Genomic DNA, 26,421 nt, shown 5'->3' on the forward strand with positions numbered 1-26,421 from the left:
CAAAAGCTTTTAGTATATAAGCGATTTCCATATATAGCATGCGGTTTATTTAAGACCTGTTTACACTTGCAATTTTTGCAGCGATTTTATGTGAGATTTTCTTCTTTTGACAGATGTTAACGAGTGAATTAGTTACGAATGCTCAGATGTATAAGAGCTCTTATTTGTACATTCAGGGATTTCTGTATACATTTTGCCAAAATTTAAAATGTGTATACCTTAAAAATTCGTTTTTCGCTCTTTAGTCGAACTGATCAATCACGGAGTCCATGCGAATATTTCGATTCAGCAAAACACCACGTCCAAGGTTGAATGGGCGCTGAAATCAGAGTTAATAATCGGTGTTTTAAAGCTTGCGCATAGCGCCGGTTGTTCGGAAAGCGTTTACCCTATACATTGGATAAGCCGAAGTTTAAAAATACTCTCATTCATCTTGTGAATGCCCGGCGAAATTGAATTTTATGTATTAAATATTTCAGCTTATTTTTCCCATAAAAAATAATTTTTAGATATTTCAGCTTAAACGCGATTTTTCAGAATTGAATAGTTTTGTAAAGAAATTATATGGTTTGTGTTTTCGGGTGTTATATATATTTATGCATATTGGGACTAACTTAATTTCAATATTTTGACACTCTTCAGTGTGATTTTGTTGCATGGGAAGTGTTGGTGCCTATTGTCTATGTTTAACTGTCAACAGTATGTATTACGAGATTATTATCCTTGAACTTATTAAATTTGCCATGCAGACGTGACCATTGTACGTCACGCGGCAGCACATTAGTGGTGGCATTTGGTTTCAGCGCAACAGCTTATAATCAGATGTTTTCAGGGCTTCTATATTAGTTGGTTTACCTGTTTGGAGAAGAGTTCAAGATGAATGTGATTATAGCGTTGTTGCTTTTTCTCGACATTTTCTCCACGGTTCCTGTGAGGTATGTGTAAACCCTTATCCGACGTTTACTGGCACAAAATCCTCTTTTGGTGCCTTTTGAAATTGTTACATTCTACAGTTCAATTGTAATATGATGACGTTGTATTGTACGTAACCAAAGTTGTCTCGCATTACCCTTCGAGTCCCGTCAAACCTTACTCGCTCCAGCCTATGTTGATTAAACATTTTTTTCTCTCCAGTGCCGTTTGCGAAGGTAATAGGTAAGGCCTATGCTTGCTTTAATAATCTCGGAAAACAAATAGGGTTGATTTTATGTAATTGGGATGTGGAGGGTACAAACCTTTCCACCGAGAAGAGACGCGCAACAGACAACGGTGCGCCATGTTACACACAGGAATCACCTTATGATCACAGAGATAATTAATTAACTAAATACAACACTATACTCGGTTGTTGGAAAATGACCGCCGTCGAACGTACAACAAAGGTCATTTCGTCAATTATACAAGATTTTCATGAAGTCTAATTCTAGTGAATTGCATAGGATTAATCCCGACATAGCTACATTTCTACGTTTCTAAAGTCAATTGGTAACTTGACAAGCCACTTCCAATATTTTCATTCATTATTGTAGTTGCAGCGTGTTTTTTGTTCCGCTGTAATATCATTATTTCGCAGCTGGTTGCGCATCAATGCTACTTCCGCACATAATATTATAATTATAATAACATGTTGCGATTTTTTTGTAGCTTATTTTTGTTCTCCTACTTCCTATACGTATGATAACAGTGAAGTGCACATAAAATTAGAATCTCTTAAGGATCTTTCTCTATTTGTACGGTTACGGCACTTTGAAATTAAGCACTTCTATGCATTTTAGCCACTTCTTGAATGCACGTATATAATTGCATTGTCTCATAAAGCTCGCTGTCTTTTAATTAACCTTTATTAAGCTTTTACGATTAAATTTGTGGCACTTCATGCATGTAGGTAAATTCAAAAGGTTTTCAAACGGCTTAATTTCGAGTGGATTCATACACAACTCAATTCAAGGCAGGAACAGTTAAGAAAAAAAAATAGTCAATTATCGGTCCTCCGGCAGAAATCGAGCCTACGCTTATGCGATGCTGGTGCAGTGGTCCTGCCACTGAGCTGTTTAACCTTTGTTCAATTCATTATAATAGATATTTGATTTTTTATTAAATATTTTCCCCTGTGTGCACTCAACAATTACCGATTCGGAATATAGAAATAAAGACAGAGTCAATACTGGCTCTTACTTTAAACTCCTACATGGCGCAAACCACAAGTCGTGCTAACTAACGATAATTAACTATAGCGTTATCATTCGAGTACCATCGGATTCTGTTCGGAGGCCGATTCATCAAACATCGGAAGATGAATATATCGGCATTTTGTATAAGATGCATATAAAACAAAGAAATAGTAAGCTAGGGCCCAAGTTGGGTAACCTGTAGCATGAAAACGTATATCAGTCGAATAGTTTTGTTTCCTAAGTGCAAAAGACGCAGTCAGTGAATCATAAACGTTCGAGGTTAAAATTTTTTGGGCAACTTGGTCTTTGTTTGTGGAAAAACTACACCAAAGCTTTGACCTTGGAAATTAAATGCAACACTCCGAGAGCAATTGTTCACATATGAACAGGAAATAGGAGTTTCCGATTGTAAAACATGCAATTCATCACATTATGAGAGGTAAATTAATCATCAAAAAAAAGTGGGTAAAGTTAAAACGCGGACACGGAATGCCGGACGCAGACAACCCAAAACGATAAACCAATTAACTAAGAATATTAATTAATTATCATATTAGTTATTATTATGTTATCGCTTATTGATTATTGTATTTTCACTCGATATATATATATATATAACTGGTTCTTTTTTGTTTGATTATTGAATCCACTATTTCTTAAATATCATATGTGCTCTAGTGACAGGCAAGCTCTAATTGCTCTAAGAATTTCGAAGTTTCCTTTAACTCTCGGATTCCATCATCATAGGGCCTATTCGCATCAGACACAATCACTAAATTCGAAGGTGCCCTGATTTTCTTCGCTGGAAGTAGGCAAAATTGCAAAAGATACAAGATGTATGTCCTAAAGAACAGATTTGGTAACCGAGTGGCATTGGTTCGTTTTTGTTGCAGCTGTCGTTGTTCTTGTTGTTTTTGTTCTACTTTTTGTTCTTCTTGTTGTTGTTGTGAACATGCGGGGATAGTGGAAAGCGAACTCATTGCAGATATTCGGATATAAGAACGGCTTTGTTGCCTTTGTGAGTTTAATTTCCTAGACGCGTACAGCTTCGCATACAAGAAGATTGTGTAAACCGGTATAGTGTTTCGTCTCAAGCTTAGTTTAAAATTGTAAAAAACAATTAAACATCCCTCTTTTAATAAAATTTGTTTTATATGACTTTACATGTTATTGTAATGTTACCCTAAAATCATGGCGCAATCGCCAGAAACCCCGAGGGATGTTTTTCAATCAAATGTTTGAAACATCAGTCGACAAAATCCGCGTATGCCAGTACACGTCCGTCGTTCTGCGTCCGCCGGTCCGCGTCCGCCAGTTTTCCATACCAAAAAGAATTCTAAATGTAAATTCACTTCTGAAGGTCGCATGCATATATGATCACTTATTACTGCACTTCCTATGTTCGTAGCATGCCAGGGCAGGTTGTATAAAACTCTTAATCACTTTTTTTCATGTGCATGACTAAATTATTTTTGTGGCTAAAGCGTCGTTGATTTTTCTAAAGCTTTCCCGAGAGGCACATCATGGGATTTTCATTTGGTATTCAGCTAGCTAATGATCTTTAGTATTTTTGCACGATTGAACATAACAAATTCTACATTCTTTAAATAAAGTTTTACTACTACTACTTCTGATCGGTCAAATTTGACGTATCATGTTGTTATATTCACCTTCAGGTGAATAACAAAATTTCACATGCGACCGTGACCGGCCTGAAAAACAAAGCGCGCTTTGCCCGCGCGGGCGGAGCGGACGTAATGGAGAATTGCTTTTACAAGCGAACAAATGCAGTTGTTGTTTCAATTCACATGTGCAAAAATACTAAAACAATTATTCCCCTTAGGCTCAGTGATTATCGGGGAATATTCACCTTGACTTCGCCTCGGTGAATATTCCACCTTAATCACGTCGTAATATATATAACATATCGGTCAAAATATGGTTCCTACGCTACAAAACAAGTGCCAAATATTTTTTACAATAAAGACTTTTGCGTGATAAAAGACATTCAAAAGAAGTGGATGATTGTTCGTATCATACACATGGAAAGCATCATGTCGATTCGAAGACAACCAGAAGGTCATTCAATGCTGTTGCCTGTTGGCCTCTGCTGCTATCTGCACTCAAAACTGTTTGACATTATTAGAATTGTGCTCGAATTCCGTAATTGAAGCTTGTTGAAATTTGAAGGTCACTCACAGTTAAATGAGTTAATTAAAGAAAACCTAAATGCACAATGAAAAATAACATGCCATGCACTCTGTTTATTGGCGCAAATATTTAACTGAGTTAATTAAGTACTTGTATTCCTGAACACTTCTTTTCCGACTAGGCTTCCAGAAGATTTGTCGAATTAGTTTGCAAAGGCAATCTGTACTTGCCTTCTACTGAAACATTAATAACATCAGACGATTTTATCCCGGAAGAAAAATTCTTGCAATAATCTTTGACCCATGTCATCTGATACACTTATTATTAACGTCAGGAAAAGCAACATAATTTACCATGATTATGCATGCACATTTAGTAAAGAGGCTCTCATTCATTTTAATCATAATTTATGCGTCTTTAAAACATACAAACATTGTAGCGATAATAACATTTATTACATATAAGGCATTACGGGGGGGATATTAATTCATATACTCAAGCTCAGCATTATTACTTTCTTTTCAAACTTATTGTTTTTACTGTCTTCTAACATCAATAATTTGAAGATTTAGAAGTCCCCCACTTAACGTTCTTCCGCGGCCGCTGCAAAGGACAGGCTGGCGCATGAATCTTGCTGTTGATTGCGTATGGTCAATTAGCAGTACAAGTGCCTGGAAACTTTGAGTATAAAAATGCTTAATGATCTGCACTCCCAGATATGCATGTTCATGCAATGCCTAGATCACTTTGGACAGCCTTAAAGTGCCTATATCAACCCCAGGGAAATAACCTACTTAGATAGATCAGACGATTTTAAGAACATTTGCAATATATTTGATAAGACGAAAATTTGATCTTCATGTACTTTTCGGGCCTCAAAGTTTGCTTTTTTCGTGTTTGACCGTGAGGTGCTGTGAGTGGGAACTAGTTTCCCTTTTTCACCGGAAGTGACGTACATTGGAGAACACGCTAATTTTGTAAACAAGTGAAGAAACACGCTTTAAAATATAGAAATATTGCGGCAATAAGGTGCGAAATCTTGTAGTATATAAACTTTTTGGTTCGTTTTTCGCTAAAACGACGTCGTCAAGTTTTTCCGACAACTTAGACAGCCAACTTGATTGGGATATTTAATTCAACCCGGATTATATATTGCCAATATTGGAAGTTGAAGACGATACGATACGATACTGTTGCTTCAAGAGACGGTACGCCTACCCATGACGGTTTATATCAACCTTACCAAGACAAAACGATTGCTGACCGACTGACTGTGCCGAGTGTACTGATGAAGACTAAAGTGGGACGTGTACATGAAGAAAGAAGGCAGCTTCTTTTATTTCGCGGCCGGACTATCCCAGTGTTTAATATATAAAGGCACCATATTATTACATATAAAGCACGTATTTATTTGCCTGTTGATTTCCATAAAGCTGTATCAAAATACTGACAAATGTTTCAACCTATTGTTTCACAATAAATATAAATATATGTTTTTGTAGGTGCAAATCTAAAAATTGCAAGATCGATCTCTTGGTAAATGAAAAACAGGAGCGTTGAAGCGTTGAGTGGAGAACTTGTCTTACAAGAAGTTGGAGAAGTCCCACATTGCATAACAATGCGTCCTGGTCGTTGCGTCTAATTTCATAACATAGATGGAAGGAAGTATAAATGTGCAAGGTGATTAAAACAGGCAAGTATTCAACAATAACTAGTGGCTAATATGCATGTTCTTTAGCCATTTCAATTTAAACATGATAATTTAGAATAAGTTCTCAATACTTCACATTGATCTATATCACATTGATGTATATGCTTATGATTTCCAAAAGACAAAGGTTTGAAGGTTTTAAAGATCTTTCCTCCAAAACTTTGTCTGGAATGGAATCATAAGCACATGCTGACAAAGGTATTCTTCTCTTTCCCAAGTAGCTATAAACCAATAGACCTTTTCAGCTTGTATGCAAATTAATCCATTTCAAGTCACAATTGCATGCAAGCTGAAAAGGTCTATTGGTTTATGGTTACTTGGGAGAGAGAAGAATACCTTTGTCGACATGTGCCCATGATTCCATTCCAGACAAAGTTTTGGAGGAAAGATCTTTAAAACCATCAAACCTTTGTCTTTTGGAAATCATAAGCATATACATCAATGTGATATAGATCAATGTGAAGTATTGAGAACTTATTCTAATTTATCATGTTTGAATTGAAATGGCTAAAGGACATGCATATTAGCCACTAGTTATTGTTGAATACTTGCCTGTTTTAATCACCTTGCACATTTATACTTCCTTCCATCTATGTTATGAAATTAGACGCAACGACCAGGACGCATTGTTATGCAATGTGGGACTTCTCCAACTTCTTGTAAGACAAGTTCTCCACTCAACGCTTCAACGCTCCTGTTTTTCATTTACCAAGAGATCGATCTTGCAATTTTTAGATTTGCACCTACAAAAACATATATTTATATTTATTGTGAAACAATAGGTTGAAACATTTGTCAGTATTTTGATACAGCTTTATGGAAATCAACAGGCAAATAAATACGTGCTTTATATGTAATAATATGGTGCCTTTATATATTAAACACTGGGATAGTCCGGCCGCGAAATAAAAGAAGCTGCCTTCTTTCTTCATGTACACGTCCCACTTTAGTCTTCATCAGTACACTCGGCACAGTCAGTCGGTCAGCAATCGTTTTGTCTTGGTAAGGTTGATATAAACCGTCATGGGTAGGCGTACCGTCTCTTGAAGCAACAGTATCGTATCGTATCGTCTTCAACTTCCAATATTGGCAATACATAATCCGGGATGAATTAAATATCCCAATCAAGTTGGCTGTCTAAGTTGTCGGAAAAACTTGACGACGTCGTTTTAGCGAAAAACGAACCAAAAAGTTTACATGCTACAAGATTTCGCACCTTATTGCCGCAATATTTCTATATTTTAAAGCGTGTTTCTTCACTTGTTTACAAAATTAGCGTGTTCTCCAATGTACGTCACTTCCGGTGAAAAAGGGCAACTAGTTCCCACTCACAGCACCTCACGGTCAAACACGAAAAAAGCCAACTTTGAGGCCCGAAAAGTACATGAAGATCAAATTTTCGTCTTATCAAATATATTGCAAATGTTCTTAAAATCATCTGATCTATCTAAGTAGGTTATTTTCCTGAGGTTGATATGGGCACTTTAACCAGCAGTATAAAAGTATTTTAAGTGATAATTGATGTTAATTGATTATTTAAAGCAATGGTGAATTGGGGAACAACGACTACTTGATTGTTATTCCAAGAGTTTTTCGTGCGGGAACGAAAATGAACATCGGAGTTAATATTTTTGGCAATAAAGGGTGTGATGTTGAAGTCAGAGTGTACGATGGGACAAAAAATGTCCTAATAAGCCAAGCCAGAGATCGATTTCAACCAAATGAAGCCGGCACTCTGGAACTTCCGGTTAGTATTGTAGAAAACCAGGAGGTCGAATTGTATGCATGATATTTTTTGCTCATTAGAGATTCACGTCTTTTAGGCGCTCGAGAAGGCGTCGTCGACTCTTAAAATGGAAAGCACGGTGTGTGGAGTGAGAACTAAAAAAAAATCGGTGAAATTCGTAACTTTTGAAAATAAAGTTTTTATTCAAACTGACAAACCGATTTACAAACCTGGACAAAAAGGTCAGTTTATGCATAAAGCATGGCAAAGTACATGGGATAATTAAATACATGCATGACTCTTGTTTTCTGAAACTTGATTAAGTCATCAGAGAAAAATTACCATTTTGTGTTTTGTAATCCAGTCTTGTACTCCAGTAGTCTTGTAATCTAGTCGTTGGATAAACAACGATCATTTCAGAATTTGTAAAACTCGAACATTATTTTCTTTCTAAAGTAATAAAATAGTAAATTCTACAGGGATATAGGTTAGAATTTAAAACGATATGTTATACTTTAAAATGATATGTTATATTTAAAATGATATGTTATACTTTATTTTAGTCTTGATTCGAATCATTAGTGTTGATCCTAAGTTGAAGCCTGCAGGAAAAAAGGTAACTTAAATAAAGACTTTAAACACCTCTTTTCAATAGGCTGAATGTTTCGAATGAACGAAAATGTTCTTCACCTTTATTTTATTTCAAATTCTAACCGATTGAAAACAAAATTCGCGTCTGGACTGGAATGCATAATGTGAAACGGAATTAAGTATAATCATGTGCACCTCAGTAATTATACAAAGACAATTTGCAAAAAAAATCCATGCTTTTGAGAACCTCCTTAGAAATATACAATGCAGCAAATTTTATTGCATATAGATAAGAACATTCCGTTTGAACGCCACTTGTTTAAGATTTTTCATTGCACGAGGACGATAAATTCTCAGTATATAACAGCGGCAGCCTTTAGACTTATAATTTTCACGTTTTATTCCCGATTATAGATTTCTTCAGTGATTATAGAGGTGAGTTTGTCTTAAGCGCATAAATATTCACACTCATGCAGGCGTAAATACGCGAATTTTTAATGGAAGGAAGAGGATGGATGTAAGGAAGATGATCAGGGGGGGACTCGTAGACGTCAGGGAGTCAGGTGTGAAAAGGGGCTTCCTGTTTCAGGAGACCCAGAAGTGCAAGGATAGTTTAATCTGGATTGCTTATTATTGCTCATTTTATGAAAAGTATGACACCGTAGAAATGTGTGCTCGTGAAAACTCATGACTGGTTCACATTTGAAAACTAATTACTACTTCTGTATTGCTGCAGTTTCAATGTATGCATGCAGGTATAAGTGATCATTCTAATATCCGGCTGTACGTTTAGCCAATTTTTTTCAGTAAGGTGGAAAACGGAGTGATTCACATATAAGAATATATCGAATGCGTTACGCATTGCAAATGACTCCCACAGCGGCCAAAAAGAGAGGGAGGGCAATTTCCCAAAGCGACAAGGTTGCAGGGTCCTCCAAGATGCCATTAAACTATTTTGGGAGTATATACCATTCGTATGGGTTATTTACAGTTTGGACAATGCAACATGTATTCGATATGATGAAAAAATTCAAAATATAGGAAATCTCATCTGCTGTATTCTAAATTAAAAAATCCCAAGGCCGGGCGCATTATAAAATTATTATTACAAAAATTACATGAACGTACTATGTTATATTTGCTACAAAATTTGGCCTGTGAAGAGAGTTTTGTCCCTGGTCCACAAAATTATCAGCGGCCTTGACGACGTCATTTCTTGCTCATCTGAGAAACATAAGAAGAGAGAACCTCGACAGAACCTATCTACATCACTGGCATTTCCTTCTTTTCTTATAACTTCTCTATTTCAAACCTTCAAATAGTTCTATCGTTTATGCATGTATACAAGAAGTAGTTAATATAAAAGATTAATATTTATAATATTTATAATGATCGTTATTCCTCTAACATAGGAACCCAATGGTGCGAAGATAATGCAATGGAAAGATGTTTTGATGCAAGATGGTATGTGGCTGTCTTTTCTTAGCCCGGTTTTTCTCGACCGTGAAATTAAACGAAAAGTATGATAAATAATGATTATATATATATATAACAAACGTACCATTTCAGGTTTTGCAAACTTGCAGCTTCAATTGTCCGAAGAACCTGTTCTCGGAAAATGGCTCATAAAAGCAATATTTGAGGTACTAACATACGTCGCCGGTACTGTTCAAGAGGGTTCGCATCAACACTCCATTTTCAACGATTTATTTTACTAACAGAATATCGACATCTTACACTTTAGCTAAACAACAATCGAACGGTTCTAACTAATTTTTATGTTGTTTTTCCTGTTTTTTAAGGTGTTGCCTAATCATATATGCGCATTTAAATCCTAATTAAAAACCTACTAGAACAAAGCTAATTTCCTTAAATGTCCCTTGTGCTCGATTAAATAATTGTAATATAAAATAATTGTTTTTCCTAATATTCAAATCCTAACGTTCTTCTGAACAGGTACAATATTTATTTTTTAACTATCAATAATTTTTGCATCAGGTTTTGCAATATATGTAATATTTTGCGTTTTGCCAGTTATATATAATGTAGTTATAGCGTTCACAATGATTAGGATTTGCCGATTCCTTGTCACGAGTCCTTCTATAAAAGTGGAAAATTATTGCCCATGCACCAAGAGAAAATAGTGCCAAAGAGCGATGTTGTAAACATATTTCGAGTCGGTTGAAATAATTAACATCTATATATTAAGGTATAATTAAGATAAATAGTTAAGCCCGTTTTCCACCAGGCGAACTTATTCGCGCGACGCGAAGCGATATCTGAAATCCGGTAATGTGATTGGTTGCGAAAACTTTTTCCGCGAAAAAGTATAGAATCGCTTCCTACTTTTCATCTGTTCGCGCGAATAAATTCGCCACCTAGTGGGAGACGGGCTTTATCCCGGCGACGATTTAGCAGGTTGACCATGGTAAAAAATAACAAATTGCATGAAAAACATATTGTTAAAAAAATATTACGCTGCTGTCACGAAGCTAAGATCATACCCGAATTATTGCACCTCGGTTATAGTTTTAAAAAACAGACGAAAAAAAGACGTAAAAATATTTGTTAATAATCATTTAGGTCACTTAATCACATTAATAACATAGTTCAAAAAAGAAAGTTTAATTTTATCGGTCCAAAGCTGGTCCTTCATTGAATTTTAACTTTTTATTAACCGAGCGCAAGGTCTTCACCGAGAAATATCGGGCCGAGGTCTTTTTAAACAGACAGAGTTTCAAGAGCAAGATTTGTACAAAAAGATCGAGGTGCGATATTTCTCGGTAAAGACCGAGTAAGCGAGGTTATTAAAAAGTTTATTATGTGGCATAAGGCATGTATTTGCACTTGAAAAAAAAACAAGAAATGCATGAATTCGTATTAGTAGCCTGGTACGCATTTGATAAAAGCAAAAACAAAATATTGAATTATTTAGTTTACCTAAACTGTCTGGAGACGTCTTATTAATTCCAAAAGCAATTAAATTTTCTCTTGAGCATTTATTTGTGCACTTTTGTTTCCGCTCTATTACGGGAAAGTAATGGACCAGGCAATCACTAAAGCTCCGCCATATCACCGGAAGTGACGCTTTCGATATAATAATAAATCTTAATTATTTTTCATGCCCATTATAAATTTCCTCTTTTAGGAAAGAACAATCACGAAAGAAATTGAAATTGATCAGTACGGTAAGGCAGCTTTATAAATCCCGCCTGAATGACGTACTTGCATCGATCCCTTGTTTCGTACAAGGTTTTTTTATTTTTCAGAAATCAGAATTGTTTATTGTGATTACATTTGAAATTCGTATGCGACAATCACCTATACTAACGCAATTATCGCTTCTCTGTTTTAACGTAATCACCGCACAATGTGTCGTGAATGAATGTAATCCTTGGCAGCAATTAATTTCATTAATTAACCGTTGTAGCGATAATTGCGATGGATTATAATTATTATACACCTGGTTGCCGTTAACTTATAGACTTTAATCACCGAATTTGAAAATAATCTCTTGTGGCGGATCGTGACTAAAACACCACACGAGTAACACGAGTTACATACGAGTACATACGAGTGATATACGAGTACATACGAGTGACATACGAGTACATACAAGTGACATACGAATACATACGAATGACATACGAGTCAGGCTATCTTTAAAATGGGGAACGGCTAACGGGGGAAGGGGGAACGGGGGGATGGGGAATGGGGAACGGGGAAACGGGGGAACGCGCGGCCGTAAAATCGTCATTTTTGTGTGGCAAGGTAATAGTTTTTTTCAGCTTTCAGCTTGATTAAGCAAGAACAATAAGAATAACAGGAATGACTGGTAACAAGTTTCGATTTGAAGCATGCAATTTTCTTTTCAGGAAACCACCAAACGCACTTTACATATTACTTAACATTTTACCTGACAACTAAACTTTTAATTTTAATAAATTACCACCAAGGGTAATACCACCATATAATATTTTATCGCGGGAGTAATAGCAAAAAATTCATTTCAAATAATTCAAGAAATAGGTAAGTATGCTTTTACGTTCAAAATCTTATGTTACACCAGATGATTTGTTTTCCTTCTATTTAGTTCTTCCGAAATTTGAACTCGAAATAAAACCACCGTCGTATCTAGCACTGGACCAGCGTAGGATTCTGTTTTTAATATGTGCCAGGTAATTTCTATTATCAATCACTTCATCGTATTCTCAATTTTTTGTTGGTTGTTTACCTGCACGCGTTCAAATAATACTCTGAGCATGCGCATTTGTTAATTAAAAAATGTTGTTCAGATGCAAATAATACTCTGAACAAGCGCAATGATGTCAATTTTGTTAACAATAATGGCGACTCGCTTTGCTGAACTTTGGGAAATAAGTTGTATTGTTACCGAGGAAAAAACCGGAAAATACTAAAAAACAATAAGATATTGAATGTAAAAAAAATATTGAACTCGGTTCTCGCAAAATATCGTGATTTGTCGGTGGGGAGCAGATCCAATTATTTGCCGCTGCCTTCGGCATCGGATCAGCATAATTGGATCTGCTCGCCAACAACAAATCACGATATTTTGCTCGATCTCGTCCAATGATTCATTGTAGTCATTATTTTTCCAATATTGCAAAAATTGTTTTTACTGATTATTGCTGATAATTTAAAATTTTGTGACGAAATGGGAACTAGAATTTTGAAAATGAAAAATGGTCACAAAAAAGTGTAATGGCAAAACATATGCATGTGCTGACATGATGCAAAAATGCAAAGTGCAAAAAATTAATGATGGTAGTTATTAGTATTAATGAACGGTAGATATTTCTGAAAAACATGATTTGGGAGAGAAATGTCGAGAAAAGAATTCTCAATTTCGAAATAATATCTGTACGATAATAAGTTGAGGTTAATGAATATGTATTTGCTTTTACAAATGGTTCTGTCACCGGCCTGTAATCATCTCTGAAATTTTATTAAAAGGTACATGTATGGAAAGCCAGTACCTGGACGCCTGAATGCAACATTATGTCTGAAAAAATATGAAAGGAATCAAAATTGTTTACGAGAATATAACAATGTATGTACTATCTATTCATAATTTGCTAAGATATTAAAATGCATGCCTTTTTTAACCAGAACTGTAGCTAGAAACCTAATTAGGGGTGTGTGTGTATTTATACATGCCTTATATACCCGACTGATTTTTTGTACGCTACTCCCCTTGAATAGATGAATATGCACCCCAACACCAATAAATCAATATATATATATATATATATATATATTATATATATATATATATATATATATATATATATTATATATAAAATTATATATAATATAATATATATATTAATATATATATATAATATAATATATAATATATATATATATATTATATATATATATATATCTATATATATTTATAATATAATATATATATATTATATATAATAATATATAATATATAATATATATATATATATATATATATATATATATATATATATACACACCCATTTGCAAAAACGTTGGCCGCAGATAGATAGATGGATAGATACTCGAAGTCTAATTAGAATTGCATATGATTACATTTGCATGGGATTTCAATCATATTACACAACATATGCATTTCTAATTAGATTTCGAGTATCTATCTATTCTATCTATATATCTATCTGCGGACAACGTTTTTACAAATGGGTGTATATATATAATAATATATAATTATATATATATATATAATATATATATATATATATATATAATATATATATATAATTATATAGATATAAATATAATTCGCGGCTTATGTTGGCTTTTTCTGTGACGTGAGTAAGGGAATTGAGCATTTAACACATTAGCTTCTGTACAATCAATGATTATTTCCTGCTCCACGAAAAAGGGGAGGGATATTAGTGATTAAGGGGATATTAGTGATTAAATGTCTGCACACTGAGGGAGGTTTAATAAAACTTTTACTAAATTTCCCGAGGCTTGAAGTGCCTATATCACTCGTAGGATCTTTGTGCATATGAAAAGAGCGTCAAAAGTTAGTTTATACATTAAAAAACGTTTTCTGAATTAGTGCATTAATTTCGAAGATACAGGCCTCTAAACTACCTGCAATTCCTGAGTCCCAACCTCCTGGATTTAAACACAGCTATTGAATTCGAAACTGCCCATTGTTTACAAGAGCTTGGGACTCAGGAACTGCAGGTAGTTTAAGGGCTAGTATCTTCAAAATTATTGCACAAAATCAAAAAACTTTTTTAATATATTAATTAACTTTTTACATTCTTTTCAAATGCATAACGATTCCACGAGTGATATAGGCACTTTAAGGGTATCATTATTTGACCACCGATACTCAAAGCATGCGTTTAGTTTCTAATAACATGGTCGCCGAGGGAAAAAAATAATGGATTATAGATGCTTTTCTTTAGTGAGATCTCTTTATCGAAAAGGTTCAGTGATTATGACGGCTAATGACGTTCAAAGTTATGTGTTTATTTTTTAATAAGATGATGAAGAAGGGAATATAATTTATAAGGAATTAAATGAAGCTTTTTGTTTGTGAATGCTGTTATTGAATTGATTCAGCGAACGAAGAATAAAGCGATTGAAAGTTGTCGGTATATATGAATTCGTTGTTTCAGTTTATCATTAATGGATCGGTTGTGAGCGTCGCTCATCAATATATTGATGAGGTACGTTTAGAACTAAATATCCCCCCTCCCTGTCCTTAGGGGAAATACGTCTTTTAACATCCCTGTTGAAACAAGAGAAACCGGGGCGACCATGTTATTACTAATAACAATTTCATAGAAGTTTCTCAAGTCCCATTTTTACGAAATAATTAATAATAAAAGTAATTTCACTTACATTTTACGAAATTTTGGATATTACAAAAAACCTGAAACCTGTTCGAAAAGTTCAGTTACTAACTCGCATCCAAAGACAACTGAAAGACAATTCACAACAATTAAATTTCTGAAGATAACAACCCGTAATTCTCATTCTTGTAATTTCGCGTACAATTCAGTCAAGATTTACACTGTTCTATTCCTTTAGGTAACAGGATGCGTGGAAATAGATGCCAGAGAACTTATTGATTCAGCGACAGAGCAGCAATACAACAGAAGATATTATCTTCATATTGCAGCTGTGTTTACTGAGAGTGGTACTGGAGTGAAAGTGAAGGAGACTGCACGAAGCCCTTTTATGATTAGAAAATCGAAAACGATGTCATTTATTGATATTGCTGAAAAGTTTAAACCCGGATTTCCCATGACATTCAAGGTAAGGTAATCGTGCAAAATGATAATAAGCCAATGGTATATTATTCGACGTACAAGCCTAATCACATTATATAATTAGAGTCAATGAATCTTTATAATGGATTGGATTGGATTGGATTGATTCGTTAATTATTTCCAGGCACTGATTTCCTTTTTTTTTGAAATTTCCTTCTAACACAAAAACCATTTTGTGTGCTGAATTTGATGTCCTGAGACAGCTTAAGAACTTTGGATAGAGAATCTTCAGGGCATTTATTTTTGGCAACGCAAATACTTTAGTAAACTTAACCAATATAGCCGCATTTACACTATACACTCGATTTACTGTCAATGCACGGCTAATTTACATAATTTAATATTTCTGTGATACCTATGTGCAAAATGTTGCAAAATATATAATTATGCAAAATGTAGTGTTTATTATGTGTAACAATGGACATTTTTTTCTGGTTCAGGTGAAAGTCTCTTATCGGGATGGGCAACCGGTAACAAGTGCACAGTTAGAAGTCGAGGTCATAGTTAGACATTTTCATCGTGACACATCCACCAGATTATTGCAGAAAACATATACTGTCGACAATGGTACAATAGAGATTACCCTAGAAAATGTTTCGCATTTTGCCAAGAGACTCGATTTTATGGTAGGTATATAAATTCCCTATATTTTGATCCATATTCAATGATTGAACGTACCGTACGTTCAAATACCATTAGTTAGGAATAATAATAGTTCATTTCGTTTGCCAATGAAAAATTAATAAATAATAACATTTTTCGAGTAAATATAATGTCGGCATTTCTGTCTTTTTAATAGCACACGAATTGAGAATTAAAACACGTCCATTGACTTTCTCCCATGTTAATTATCTTTAGTTATCACAACTGTGTTATTACCAAAATTTTATTTCTATTACTTTGTTTCTGTGATGAAATTTTATTAATTTCTACTATTTGGCAGCAGGCGGATGCCTGACTAGCTTTAGGCCCATTTCAGATTTCAAACTTTTCATCTGAAGAATCGAATGCAAGCGAACTTACAAAGTATCTAGCTCATTAAACACGGGTTTTCACTAGGCGGAATTTTTGTTATACATTAAATAATTTAACATGTGTTTTAAATAAAACCTTTTGTACAGGCCGACTACATGTCTGGAGAATTATTGATAGAGAAGACTTCCAAAGCATGGTATTCACCAAGTCTGACGTATCTGAAATTGGTGTTGCCTCATCGTCTGCCACCAAAGGTAATGTTATCGAATATTTGCTTACAGCTTTTCGTTGAATTGCAAACGGAATTTTGTAATTCTGTTAACCCTTTTCCTCTAATATTGCAATAAAATTCCTGTTTCCTACCCAGTATTATTACGAACTACCGCTGCCGCGACAAACGCAATTAATCCTTGGCCATAATTAATCCTTAAAAATATGTAACGGGCTTTTGAAAAAGCCATTACCTACTTTGAGAATTGTAAGTGTTTAAATTACACGTGTGTGTTAGCGACATTAATTTATATAATATCCACATAAAAAGTCATTAATCTGTTGAAAAATCCTATTCCACACTTCGAATTTTTTTGCATTGTGTGTGTAATGTTTCATAATCTTTTAAACACGCCCTATACTAGTGCACGTTTATCCGTAATACACTCGAAACTATACTATTAGCTATATATTCCTATATGTAAAAAATCCACCATGACTTTTTAAATAATGATACCAATATACCATGCACCCATGGACCATTATATAATAATAACGATTATTATACTATGAATAAAAAATGACGCAGGCGGATAAACTTTTGGAAGGCAAAATCGTGAATTTGATTTGATAATTTGGCAATAGATGACGAAAATAAAGTTTGGTTACCCACATATTTCTATTCCATAAAATATTTTCGTGTGATTGGACAACCTAAAAGAAATTTGTGCAGCCAAAAAATATTTATCAGGAAAAATCTTTCCCAGTACAAAACGTAACTACATTTATTTTTTTCTTGAAATAGTAAAATGTTGGCATATCTAATCGTCACGTGAAGTTATATGCATGTGCACATAATGAAAAAGAGTTCCTTTAAATATAAATCTCTTGCTAGGAATCGAAAGGCTTTTAAGAAATAATACAGTTCGAGCTGCCATAAGCTAAGATATAAAACCGCGCATTCTGGACGTACCCATGCCGACGCTAAATAGAAAATACTTCGTTTTCATCAGTAATGAGTGGTCAGATTTGTGCTTAACAAAACCTATTTTCTTTCAGGTTGGAAGCGAAGGGTCTATCAAAGTTATGTACACAGTTCCATATAACATACGAGAAAGGATCCCCTTTTTCTATAAGGTATACGGTATACCTTTGGTAAAAATAACACACAACTTATACATATGGATTCGTGTTCAATTACATACATAATTTTTTCACCACGTATGGTAAATTCTAGAGGTTTAAAGGGTTTTAATTTCGAGGGGAATTATATACACACTTCAAATTCAAGCCCGGGACAGTTAAAGGAAAATCGAGTCAACTATCGCTCATTCGGCAGGAATCGAACCTGCGTTTTTTCGATGCCGGTGCAATGCTTTTGCCGCAGAGCTACAGAGGTATTGCTGACAAGAGCAAGTGTGGTTAATGCGTATATGATGGGAAATTCATAACCATGGAGCAGCGTGGCAGCGTCCTCAAACAACTTAGCATCCAATGTGGCATACAGGGTGTCCCAAAAAAAAACGCAACCACTTAAATATGCAAGAATATTAATATTGTTCGGGTTTGCACCATAGTTCAGCTAAAATGACTTTTAGCATTGTAAATGAAGGATTAAGAGCCATTTTCAATTCCCAGAGGTGCTTATCTATTGCGCTTTACAGCTGTATTAATGTTCTGCATATTTAAGTGGTTGCTTTTTTTTTGGGACACCCCGTATAACAACTGCCCAAAATAGACAAAACACTTCTCGACGTTTCGTCCGCAGGGACCGGAGAGTCTTTTGACGAAGGCCCACAGGTCGAAACGTCGAGAAGTGTTTTGCCTTTTTTAGGCAGTCGTTATACCACATTTGATGCTAAGAGAAAATCATACTTGAATATCCTGACTTCCATTACATATAATTTGGACAACTTTTTCCGGTTTCACTGCAATTTATTGGAATGAACCCGTAATTTATGTTCCTTATTATAATAATGTAGGCCTTATTACCAATTATATATGGCCTATTATGCTATAGACACTTTATCAAGTAAAAATTTTGAAGTTAATGCTTTTCTCTTTCTTAGATTCTGTGCAAAGGAAATCTAGCTCGGTCAGATGTGATCTGGGTGACTACGAATTGGGAAAATAAAAATCGTACTTTAATCAGAAATCAAAACAACTTTTCCTACAACGGACAAACCATAAGGGGAATGACAATGAATGAATTTGAGATTAAATTTGATGTCACCCAAGAAATGGTTCCCGAATGTAGAATCTTAGTCTACTATGTCCGGAGGGATAAAGAAACTGTGGGAGATAGCATCTTTTTTGACGTTGAAGACACATTGGAAAATCAGGTAACCCACATAAAAGACTATTGCCTGGAACCACTATGACCTGTCTGCCCATAAATTTTAATAAAGGGGTTTAGCAACAAAAGTGCCATTGTTGATCTATACGTTTAAGAGAATCTTCTGTAGGTATCTATTGGTTCGACGAGCAAGAGAAAAGGCCTGGCGATATGACAATAATCGTTATAAAAGCAAAGCCTGGATCACGAATAGCCATTTCTGCGCTAGATAAAAGTGTTTTTCTTTTGGGAGAAACTGATGAAATAACGAAAAAAGATGTGGGTAAAAACATGTTATCGCAAAGTTTTGCAGGTTGTTGTTGGGGTTATGATAGCTAGATTCGTCTGTTTATTCGCATGTTGAAGATTCTTTCACCTTTATGTATACCTCTGCTTTTACACTTTATGATTATTTTAAACACCTATGCATAGGGTGAATTTACAACTATTTATTTATTCCAGCAAAGCTTGTTATAATAATAAGCGAGCATTTTAATTGCTTATTTCCCATATAACAAAGGTGGCCGATAGTTTGTATACTAATCCAGACAAATAAGAAATCATCTGATGTGAATATGAAAACCATATTAATTAGTTGCATGCAGAGGCGTAACTACGACGACAATTGGGATCAGGGTATATCAATTAATGAACAACCCCCCCCCCCCCCCCCCAATTATTGTAGTTACGCCCCTTGCTACATCCTTTTCTTGGCTAGGACTATTTGCAAAAAAACTTTAATTAAGCTCGTGACACTCTCAGATACTCTTGCGAGTTGCTGCAACTACATTGCCATTTTTGAGGCAGCTGTTTCACTTTTTGATAAGCAACAAACAGTAGCGTAGCCAGCCTGTCGATTTTTCCCGCTATGCTAATATTAGTGTCACTGACTGCGAAAACAATAGATTTCTAAAGACATGGGGAATTATAACCTCGAAATTTACATCGAGGGACAAAATCGTCAGGCTGGCTACGCCACTGGCAACAAACATTAAAAAGACGTATGTATTGCTAGTGGCGTTGCCAGCCTGGCGATTTTGTCCCGCTATGTAAATTTCGTGTTATCATTTTATAATTTATTTCTTTAGAAATTCATTGTTTCATGCAAAGTCAATAAACACCAAAAATTAGCATGTTGGAACAAATCGTGAGGCTGGCTACGCTACTGCGCATTTATTGCTACCATTCGCTACCCGTATGTCGTTTTCACGTTTGTCATGTAGCTACCGTATATCGCTCTTTAAAATTGCAATTATTTGATTTTAGGCAACGGAAATTCTTAGAAGACAAGGAGCTGGTCGAATGAGCGCTAGGGATTTCTCAAATTGCAAGGGGTCGTTGAGGATGCCTCTTGAAACTGATGTGTCCGAAACCTTTAACGTAAGTACTATAATTATAAGCTCCCAAACTTTAACTAAAAGATAGTTGCATTTTGTTTTTGCGTGCTTAAGATCAGGTTACTATACATGCATATGGCAGCCCAGATAAGCGCAAAGATGTCAAATGCGTCAAACCCAGGCCTAGGTTTTCAGGGAACCTGAATATTCCACAAAGGAAAAAATCGTTCAAAAGGTTCAGATGTTTTTGGTAGATCTGGCAATACAAGATGTTACGTTAAAAATCATATGAAGTATGCTACCAAGGAAACCACATGTCCTCGACTTCGGCCCTAGATTAACAGGAATTTTGTCTGTGAAGTAATATTTAACTTCCAAGTCCATTGGATTGTCCATGCAATTGTGTATAATGCATGCAGATTAGTCACACCTGCAATTAACAAGCATGAATAAGTTAAAAATAAACTAATAAAATTAGATCTGCACTGGTTTGTTCCGAAACTACGGGTTAATTGCGCAGTAATTCATTTCATTAAATCTTTAGAGAAACAAAACAAATACGCTTTCGCTCGAACATAACTGACAATATAGGATTCCAAAACGTTGTCAGATATCGTAAAATTCTGCGCTGTACAGCCAATCAGATTGCTGGAAAGGCTAGGATTCTGCCCGCCACCGATTTGCAAAAAAATAATATCGATTCTTATAGCTCAAGTGACTCTTTTGTTTAAAGTCATAACGAAAGTACAAAATCCCCAAGCGTTGAACCTAAATCTTTATATTCAGTGTTACAAATAGTCGACTATAAATCCCTTAAAAAGAAATTTTCATGATCTAATTTTCATATAAACTTTCAAACAAGGACGGGGAAACCATCGGTCACCGGGAAGAACGTACCCCCAACATTTTAAGTGAATAGAAAAAGTGCTCATATTAAGTGGAATGCATGTGCCCTTTTTGGTTTTTGCATGGCTAACATTACTGGTATACCCTTCTGAAAAATAGAAAATTGTAAAAATAAAGATATATATTCACATAAAATTATGTTTTTATGTTTATCGTAGAATGCTGGTGTTGTATTTTTCTCGAGTTTGAGGATTTTCACTCAATCGTGTCGTCCACCACTACCAACTTCAGCACCGTCTTATGACTATTTGAGGCCATATGGCTGTTTTCTTGGATTCAGAGGTTTGTTTGTCTAAGCTTCAAAAACCAACCTCGTTCCCAGGGCCAAATTTTCCTAATTGATGTGTAATGAGCGGAATATTTTGTAATTATTCCGAAATAGTGCAATTCCAATATGCTTTAGTGCGACAATATTATCCGTTCAACGTTACGCCGTCAATTTGAATAGTTTTCCGTTATAGTTAAAGGCGACGTTATAATTTCCTTAAATAGACACAACATTAAAACCATCCAGTGAATTTTTGTGCACTTTAAGCCAGTGGTTGATCTGTTTGGGCTATTGTGGAAGAATATATTTCGCGACTAAATTTTAATTCAAATTTTTTTTTAATCCATTTCAAGCAATTTCTTTGTAACTACAACACGTCAAGTGTTAATTCTAACGTTGATTCTTTGGCATCCACGACGAACGATGAACATAAAATTCGTGTGTTTTCACTTGCAGTATTTCTGCTGAATTTCACAACGTTTAAATTTGACAGGGAATTATGGCGAGGCAATCGAATTACCTTTGCCGACTGATGTCGTTCCAGGATCAGTACTACCAAAAATATCGATTTTTGGTAAGCAGTATAGTACGTGTGTGACCATGCAATAGATATATGTATAAATATAGACAAATGTAACCTTTTTAAATAAAACCTTCAGCTGTTTAAAGAGGTTCGTAAATAATAGTTCATTATTAAAAGATCATTTTAAATGCAGTAATTCACACCAACATTGGGTTCCTGGTTTTTGGCAAACACCCCTCGTGCTTGTTGCAACAGCGGAATTACTATCTATAAGAGACCTAGCTTGTAAATTCGGCAAGCGAGGCCCCATCCCGACAAAACTCCCTCATGGAAGAATCATGTTTTACTTTAATCATTTCTTTAACGTTTTTATGTTGTCACAACGGATCTAGGGACATTGTCTTGCGCATTTTTTCAATCTATCAGAATGGTAAACCGAAAGGGCTAAAGATGCAAATTGCGTACTCAGCGATGCTACCGGGCATTCTTGATAACAAGTCACGGATAGATTTGTGCCTACAGAAATATATCCTAGGAAAACTGTTATGAAAACCTTTTTCAGTTTTACTGTTATCGTTACTATTTGGTCCCATAGTTTTAAACATTTTTTGACTTGAACAAGATTTCTCTTGAACGTTATCTATTATTTGTATATTATATAATGTATAACCTTGGTGTAACTTTTCACTTAGGTGACATAATGGGCCCGGCTCTGGCAAATTTTGATGGGTTGTTGAGCATGCCAGGTGGTTGCGGGGAACAAAACTTGGCTAAATTTGCGCCGAACATTTATATTTTGGATTACCTTACGGCAACAAATCAAATAACAAAGAAGACTAAAGAGGACGCGCTAAGATATATAACCACGGGTATTAAAATGGAACTTAGCTTCTTCTTCTTAATGGAGATGAGAGAGAGGGAGTAAATAGGTATTTCGTACATGTTTGATTCCTGCCGGAGGACCTATAGTTGATTTTTGACAACGTTCCAGACTTCAATTTGAAATGTGTATAAATCCTCTCGAAATCATGGCCAGAAAATTCGGACATAATTAACATTCTACTTCCGCCTAAATTTGCATATGGTGTCAAAATAAAGCTTCGTGAGTTTATAGTAAACTGTAATGTGCACAGTACTAAACGCTAAAAATACACCTTTAGGTAGGTCGACTATAATTTGCCTTAATTGCTCGTTGCAGAGCAAGTTAATCTTAATATTTTTTTATAGTATTTCAAATTGTTTTATCAGTATTCGTCCTGCATCTTCAAAAAAAAGTTTCGGTCATTTATCACGTTGAATACCATATAAAACGAAAACCGTAATAGCGTAGAAATAAATAAAAATGCAGAGCCGACATAAACCTTTACCAGCAAAATATTACCTCAGGATCTTTAATATGACACGAATTACAAGAAACAACCAGGGAAATTGCAAAGATGCAATGATTTTCTTAAATTTTGCGAAATTTAAGAATGCGCAATATAATTTATAGTTCTGCAAACGAATAATATTTGAACAGATATGCAAATTTGCTACGGCAATCTGCATATTCCATGTCCGCAATTTCTGGCCATGTAAGACCCTTTAAACCTCTAGACTCTAAAACCTTGTTTAAATGCTACCAAATCAGATAGTAAAATTATTATTTTAGTTTTGTGAGCTATCAGCTATCTTGGCAAATCATGTTTATTAAAGACATTCATCCCTTCAATGTTAACATATTAATTATAATATCAGTAAAACCCGCACGTCAAAACCCAAAATCCTTTGTTTATTTTTAAATTTTGATTGGAAATATGCAAAAATGTGAAAAATAATATGATTAGTGAAGGACGAAGTTGTGAGACAGTGAGAAAGCGACATGAGCAAAACGCTAAAAGTTTCGAGATTGGGGGCTGAAAATATAGAACTGCCTTGTTTCAATCACATTGAAATAAATTACACAGCGGAGAGCAAATCTCATTTTATTTTTTTCTGTGACAATATTAAACAGGATACCAGAAGGAATTAAGATACAGACGAGGAGAAGGTGAATACAGTGCATTTGGATCCAGAGACAGGAAAGGAAGTGGGATGTAAGTCCAGCCTCTTCCAAATTAACTTTGCATTTAATTTTTATGCCAACCATGTTCAACCTCATTTTTTTTATTTCTGCTCCATGCATGTATATGTATTATGATTTTTATGTTTTAGTTGGTGTTCATTATGTTATATTAAATTACTCGTACGTGTAAAATTTAGAATTGTTGCGTGTGGAATCAGTCTTCATACTTTGCGGTTGTTACAAATATTTGCTAAATGAAAAAAAATATTATGTATAGGATAACGGCATTCCTAATTCGTTTATATGCACGAGCGCGGAGGCATGTGTTCGTTGACGAAGATGAAATCAAACAAAGCGTTGGATGGTTGAAGCAAAAGCAAAAATCGTCGGGTTGTTTCCCAGTGAATGGTCAGGTTTTTGATCGATCACTTCAGGTACGGAAATTGATATTTGAGGCACTCAGCGGGAATAATGATTATGATTATTTTATTTAATCACGAACATGTTTTCCGACTATGCGTGTTTAACATGATCAATAACTCATTGAACTAAGTTTAATGCGGAATAAGGCTGGCTTAGTTTGTTCCCAAAGTTCCGTATCTTCTAATTTATTAAATTTTAGGGTGGGGTGCATCGTGAACTTATCATAACAGCCTACACCACAATCGCCTTATTGGAAGCTGGCTTTAAAAACGTAGGTGTCTCCAAAGTATTACCAAGATTTGATTAGGCCCATTTTATTGGCTCTTTGATGCGGCCGATAGATTGAAATAAAATTTTGATTAATATTGGTACGTGGTAAGCATGCACGTGTATGCCATACGAAGAAAGAAAGATAATCTTTTGTGAAATACTACTTAGTCGGCAATAATATTCACATTATGCGTCTGGATATCACAAAATTTGCAAGAAATGAAAAAAAATACTATAATGATTTGGTTTTTTTAAATATTTCATATATTATTTTAGAATTGTTCTTAACAAAGGTACACCTCCTTGCTTTAGGATACTTGTGTAGCACTTCAGGCTCTCTCAATAATATTCACATCGTCATGCGTCTGGATGTCACAAAATTTGCAAGAAATGAAAAAAAAATACTATAATAAATAATTATCCTTTTTCAGACGACGATGGTATCAAACGCTCTGGATTGTATTCTGGGAAAACTTGATGATACTATTCTAAACGCCTACGCTACTTCCTTAGCGACATACACATTGATATTGGCAGATCATCCTAAAGGAGGAATAATGTTGTCTCGTTTGAAAAACATGGCAATCAGTTTGAAAGGTGGGAACGATTGTACTATTCTGTTCATAATCCCATGTTTGCAGTCGCTGTATTACCTAATTTAATTTTTGCAATTAGCTTCCTGAATCGAACTTTTTGATTTGGTTATTGTGTTGTCCTTCTCAGTTGTTCATAACGTCTCGTTCAGAAACGAGAGGGCACTGCGAAGGTATTTTTTTCCCTTGCGGTCGTCTGCGGTTTCTATTGGTCAACTGCGACTGCATGAACCGCGACCGGACCGGACCGAATCGCAACCTAACCGCAACGGAACCGTTACCGCAGTATTAGGTTATTTCTGGAGAGTATACTGTACAAAGTTACGTTAGGTCAAGAACCAATCACTTCAATCTTTAAATACCATTTGAACATGTGCTTAACACCAAACATGCTGATGTTAAAAAGTTAATTCGGTTATGATAATAGTAATATTTGAAGATATTTTTGTGATTTAAGGCGGACAACTCTACTGGTCAGCAAAAAGCACAGGTTCTGGTGCCTCTGATAGAGGTACATTCAGTTCAGTTGCCGCTGACGTAGAAACCACTGGATATGCTTTATTGTCCTACCTCCACCACAAAGAACACAGTGAAGACGTAACCAAGATTGTTAAGTGGTTATCAAAGCAACGCAATCATCGGGGTGGATTTTCTTCCACACAAGTAAGTACGCGATACGTTACGATACGAGATTCTGATAAGTATCGGTTTTCTGAAAAAGAAAAAGTGATCGATTTGTTTTTTCTAATATCATATATTATTTTACAATTGTTCTTAACAAAGGTATACTCCTTGCTTTAGGATACTTGTGTAGCACTTCAGGCTCTCTCTGAAGTTGCTGAAATATATTATTGGGGAACACGCAGATGAACTGACC

The 26,421-nt window shown here is 35.1% G+C and overlaps 1 protein-coding gene across 1 annotated transcript; it reads left to right on the forward strand.

Moving 5' to 3' along the window:
- Window positions 1-829: 829 nt before the first annotated feature.
- LOC114541365 (alpha-1-macroglobulin-like) lies at window positions 830-26,414 on the forward strand. The gene is made up of 26 exons (XM_028561304.1): window positions 830-935; window positions 7,576-7,780; window positions 7,857-8,001; window positions 8,323-8,375; window positions 8,765-8,785; window positions 9,763-9,814; window positions 9,920-9,993; window positions 11,499-11,538; window positions 12,444-12,528; window positions 13,325-13,421; window positions 15,419-15,646; window positions 16,101-16,286; window positions 16,782-16,889; window positions 17,905-17,982; window positions 18,915-19,187; window positions 19,331-19,459; window positions 20,447-20,560; window positions 21,582-21,705; window positions 22,185-22,265; window positions 22,907-23,083; window positions 24,208-24,289; window positions 24,536-24,692; window positions 24,881-24,952; window positions 25,383-25,548; window positions 26,002-26,207; window positions 26,346-26,414. Exons 1-26 carry the CDS (start codon window positions 877-879, stop codon window positions 26,412-26,414), a joined length of 3,081 nt encoding a protein of 1,026 aa, XP_028417105.1. The 5' UTR covers window positions 830-876.
- The last annotated feature ends 7 nt before the right edge of the window (window positions 26,415-26,421 follow it).

Source organism: Dendronephthya gigantea, unplaced genomic scaffold (assembly GCF_004324835.1).
Source record: "Dendronephthya gigantea isolate DGI-Jeju-01 unplaced genomic scaffold, DenGig_1.0 000283F, whole genome shotgun sequence".
Taxonomy (NCBI): Eukaryota; Metazoa; Cnidaria; class Anthozoa; order Malacalcyonacea; family Nephtheidae; genus Dendronephthya; species Dendronephthya gigantea.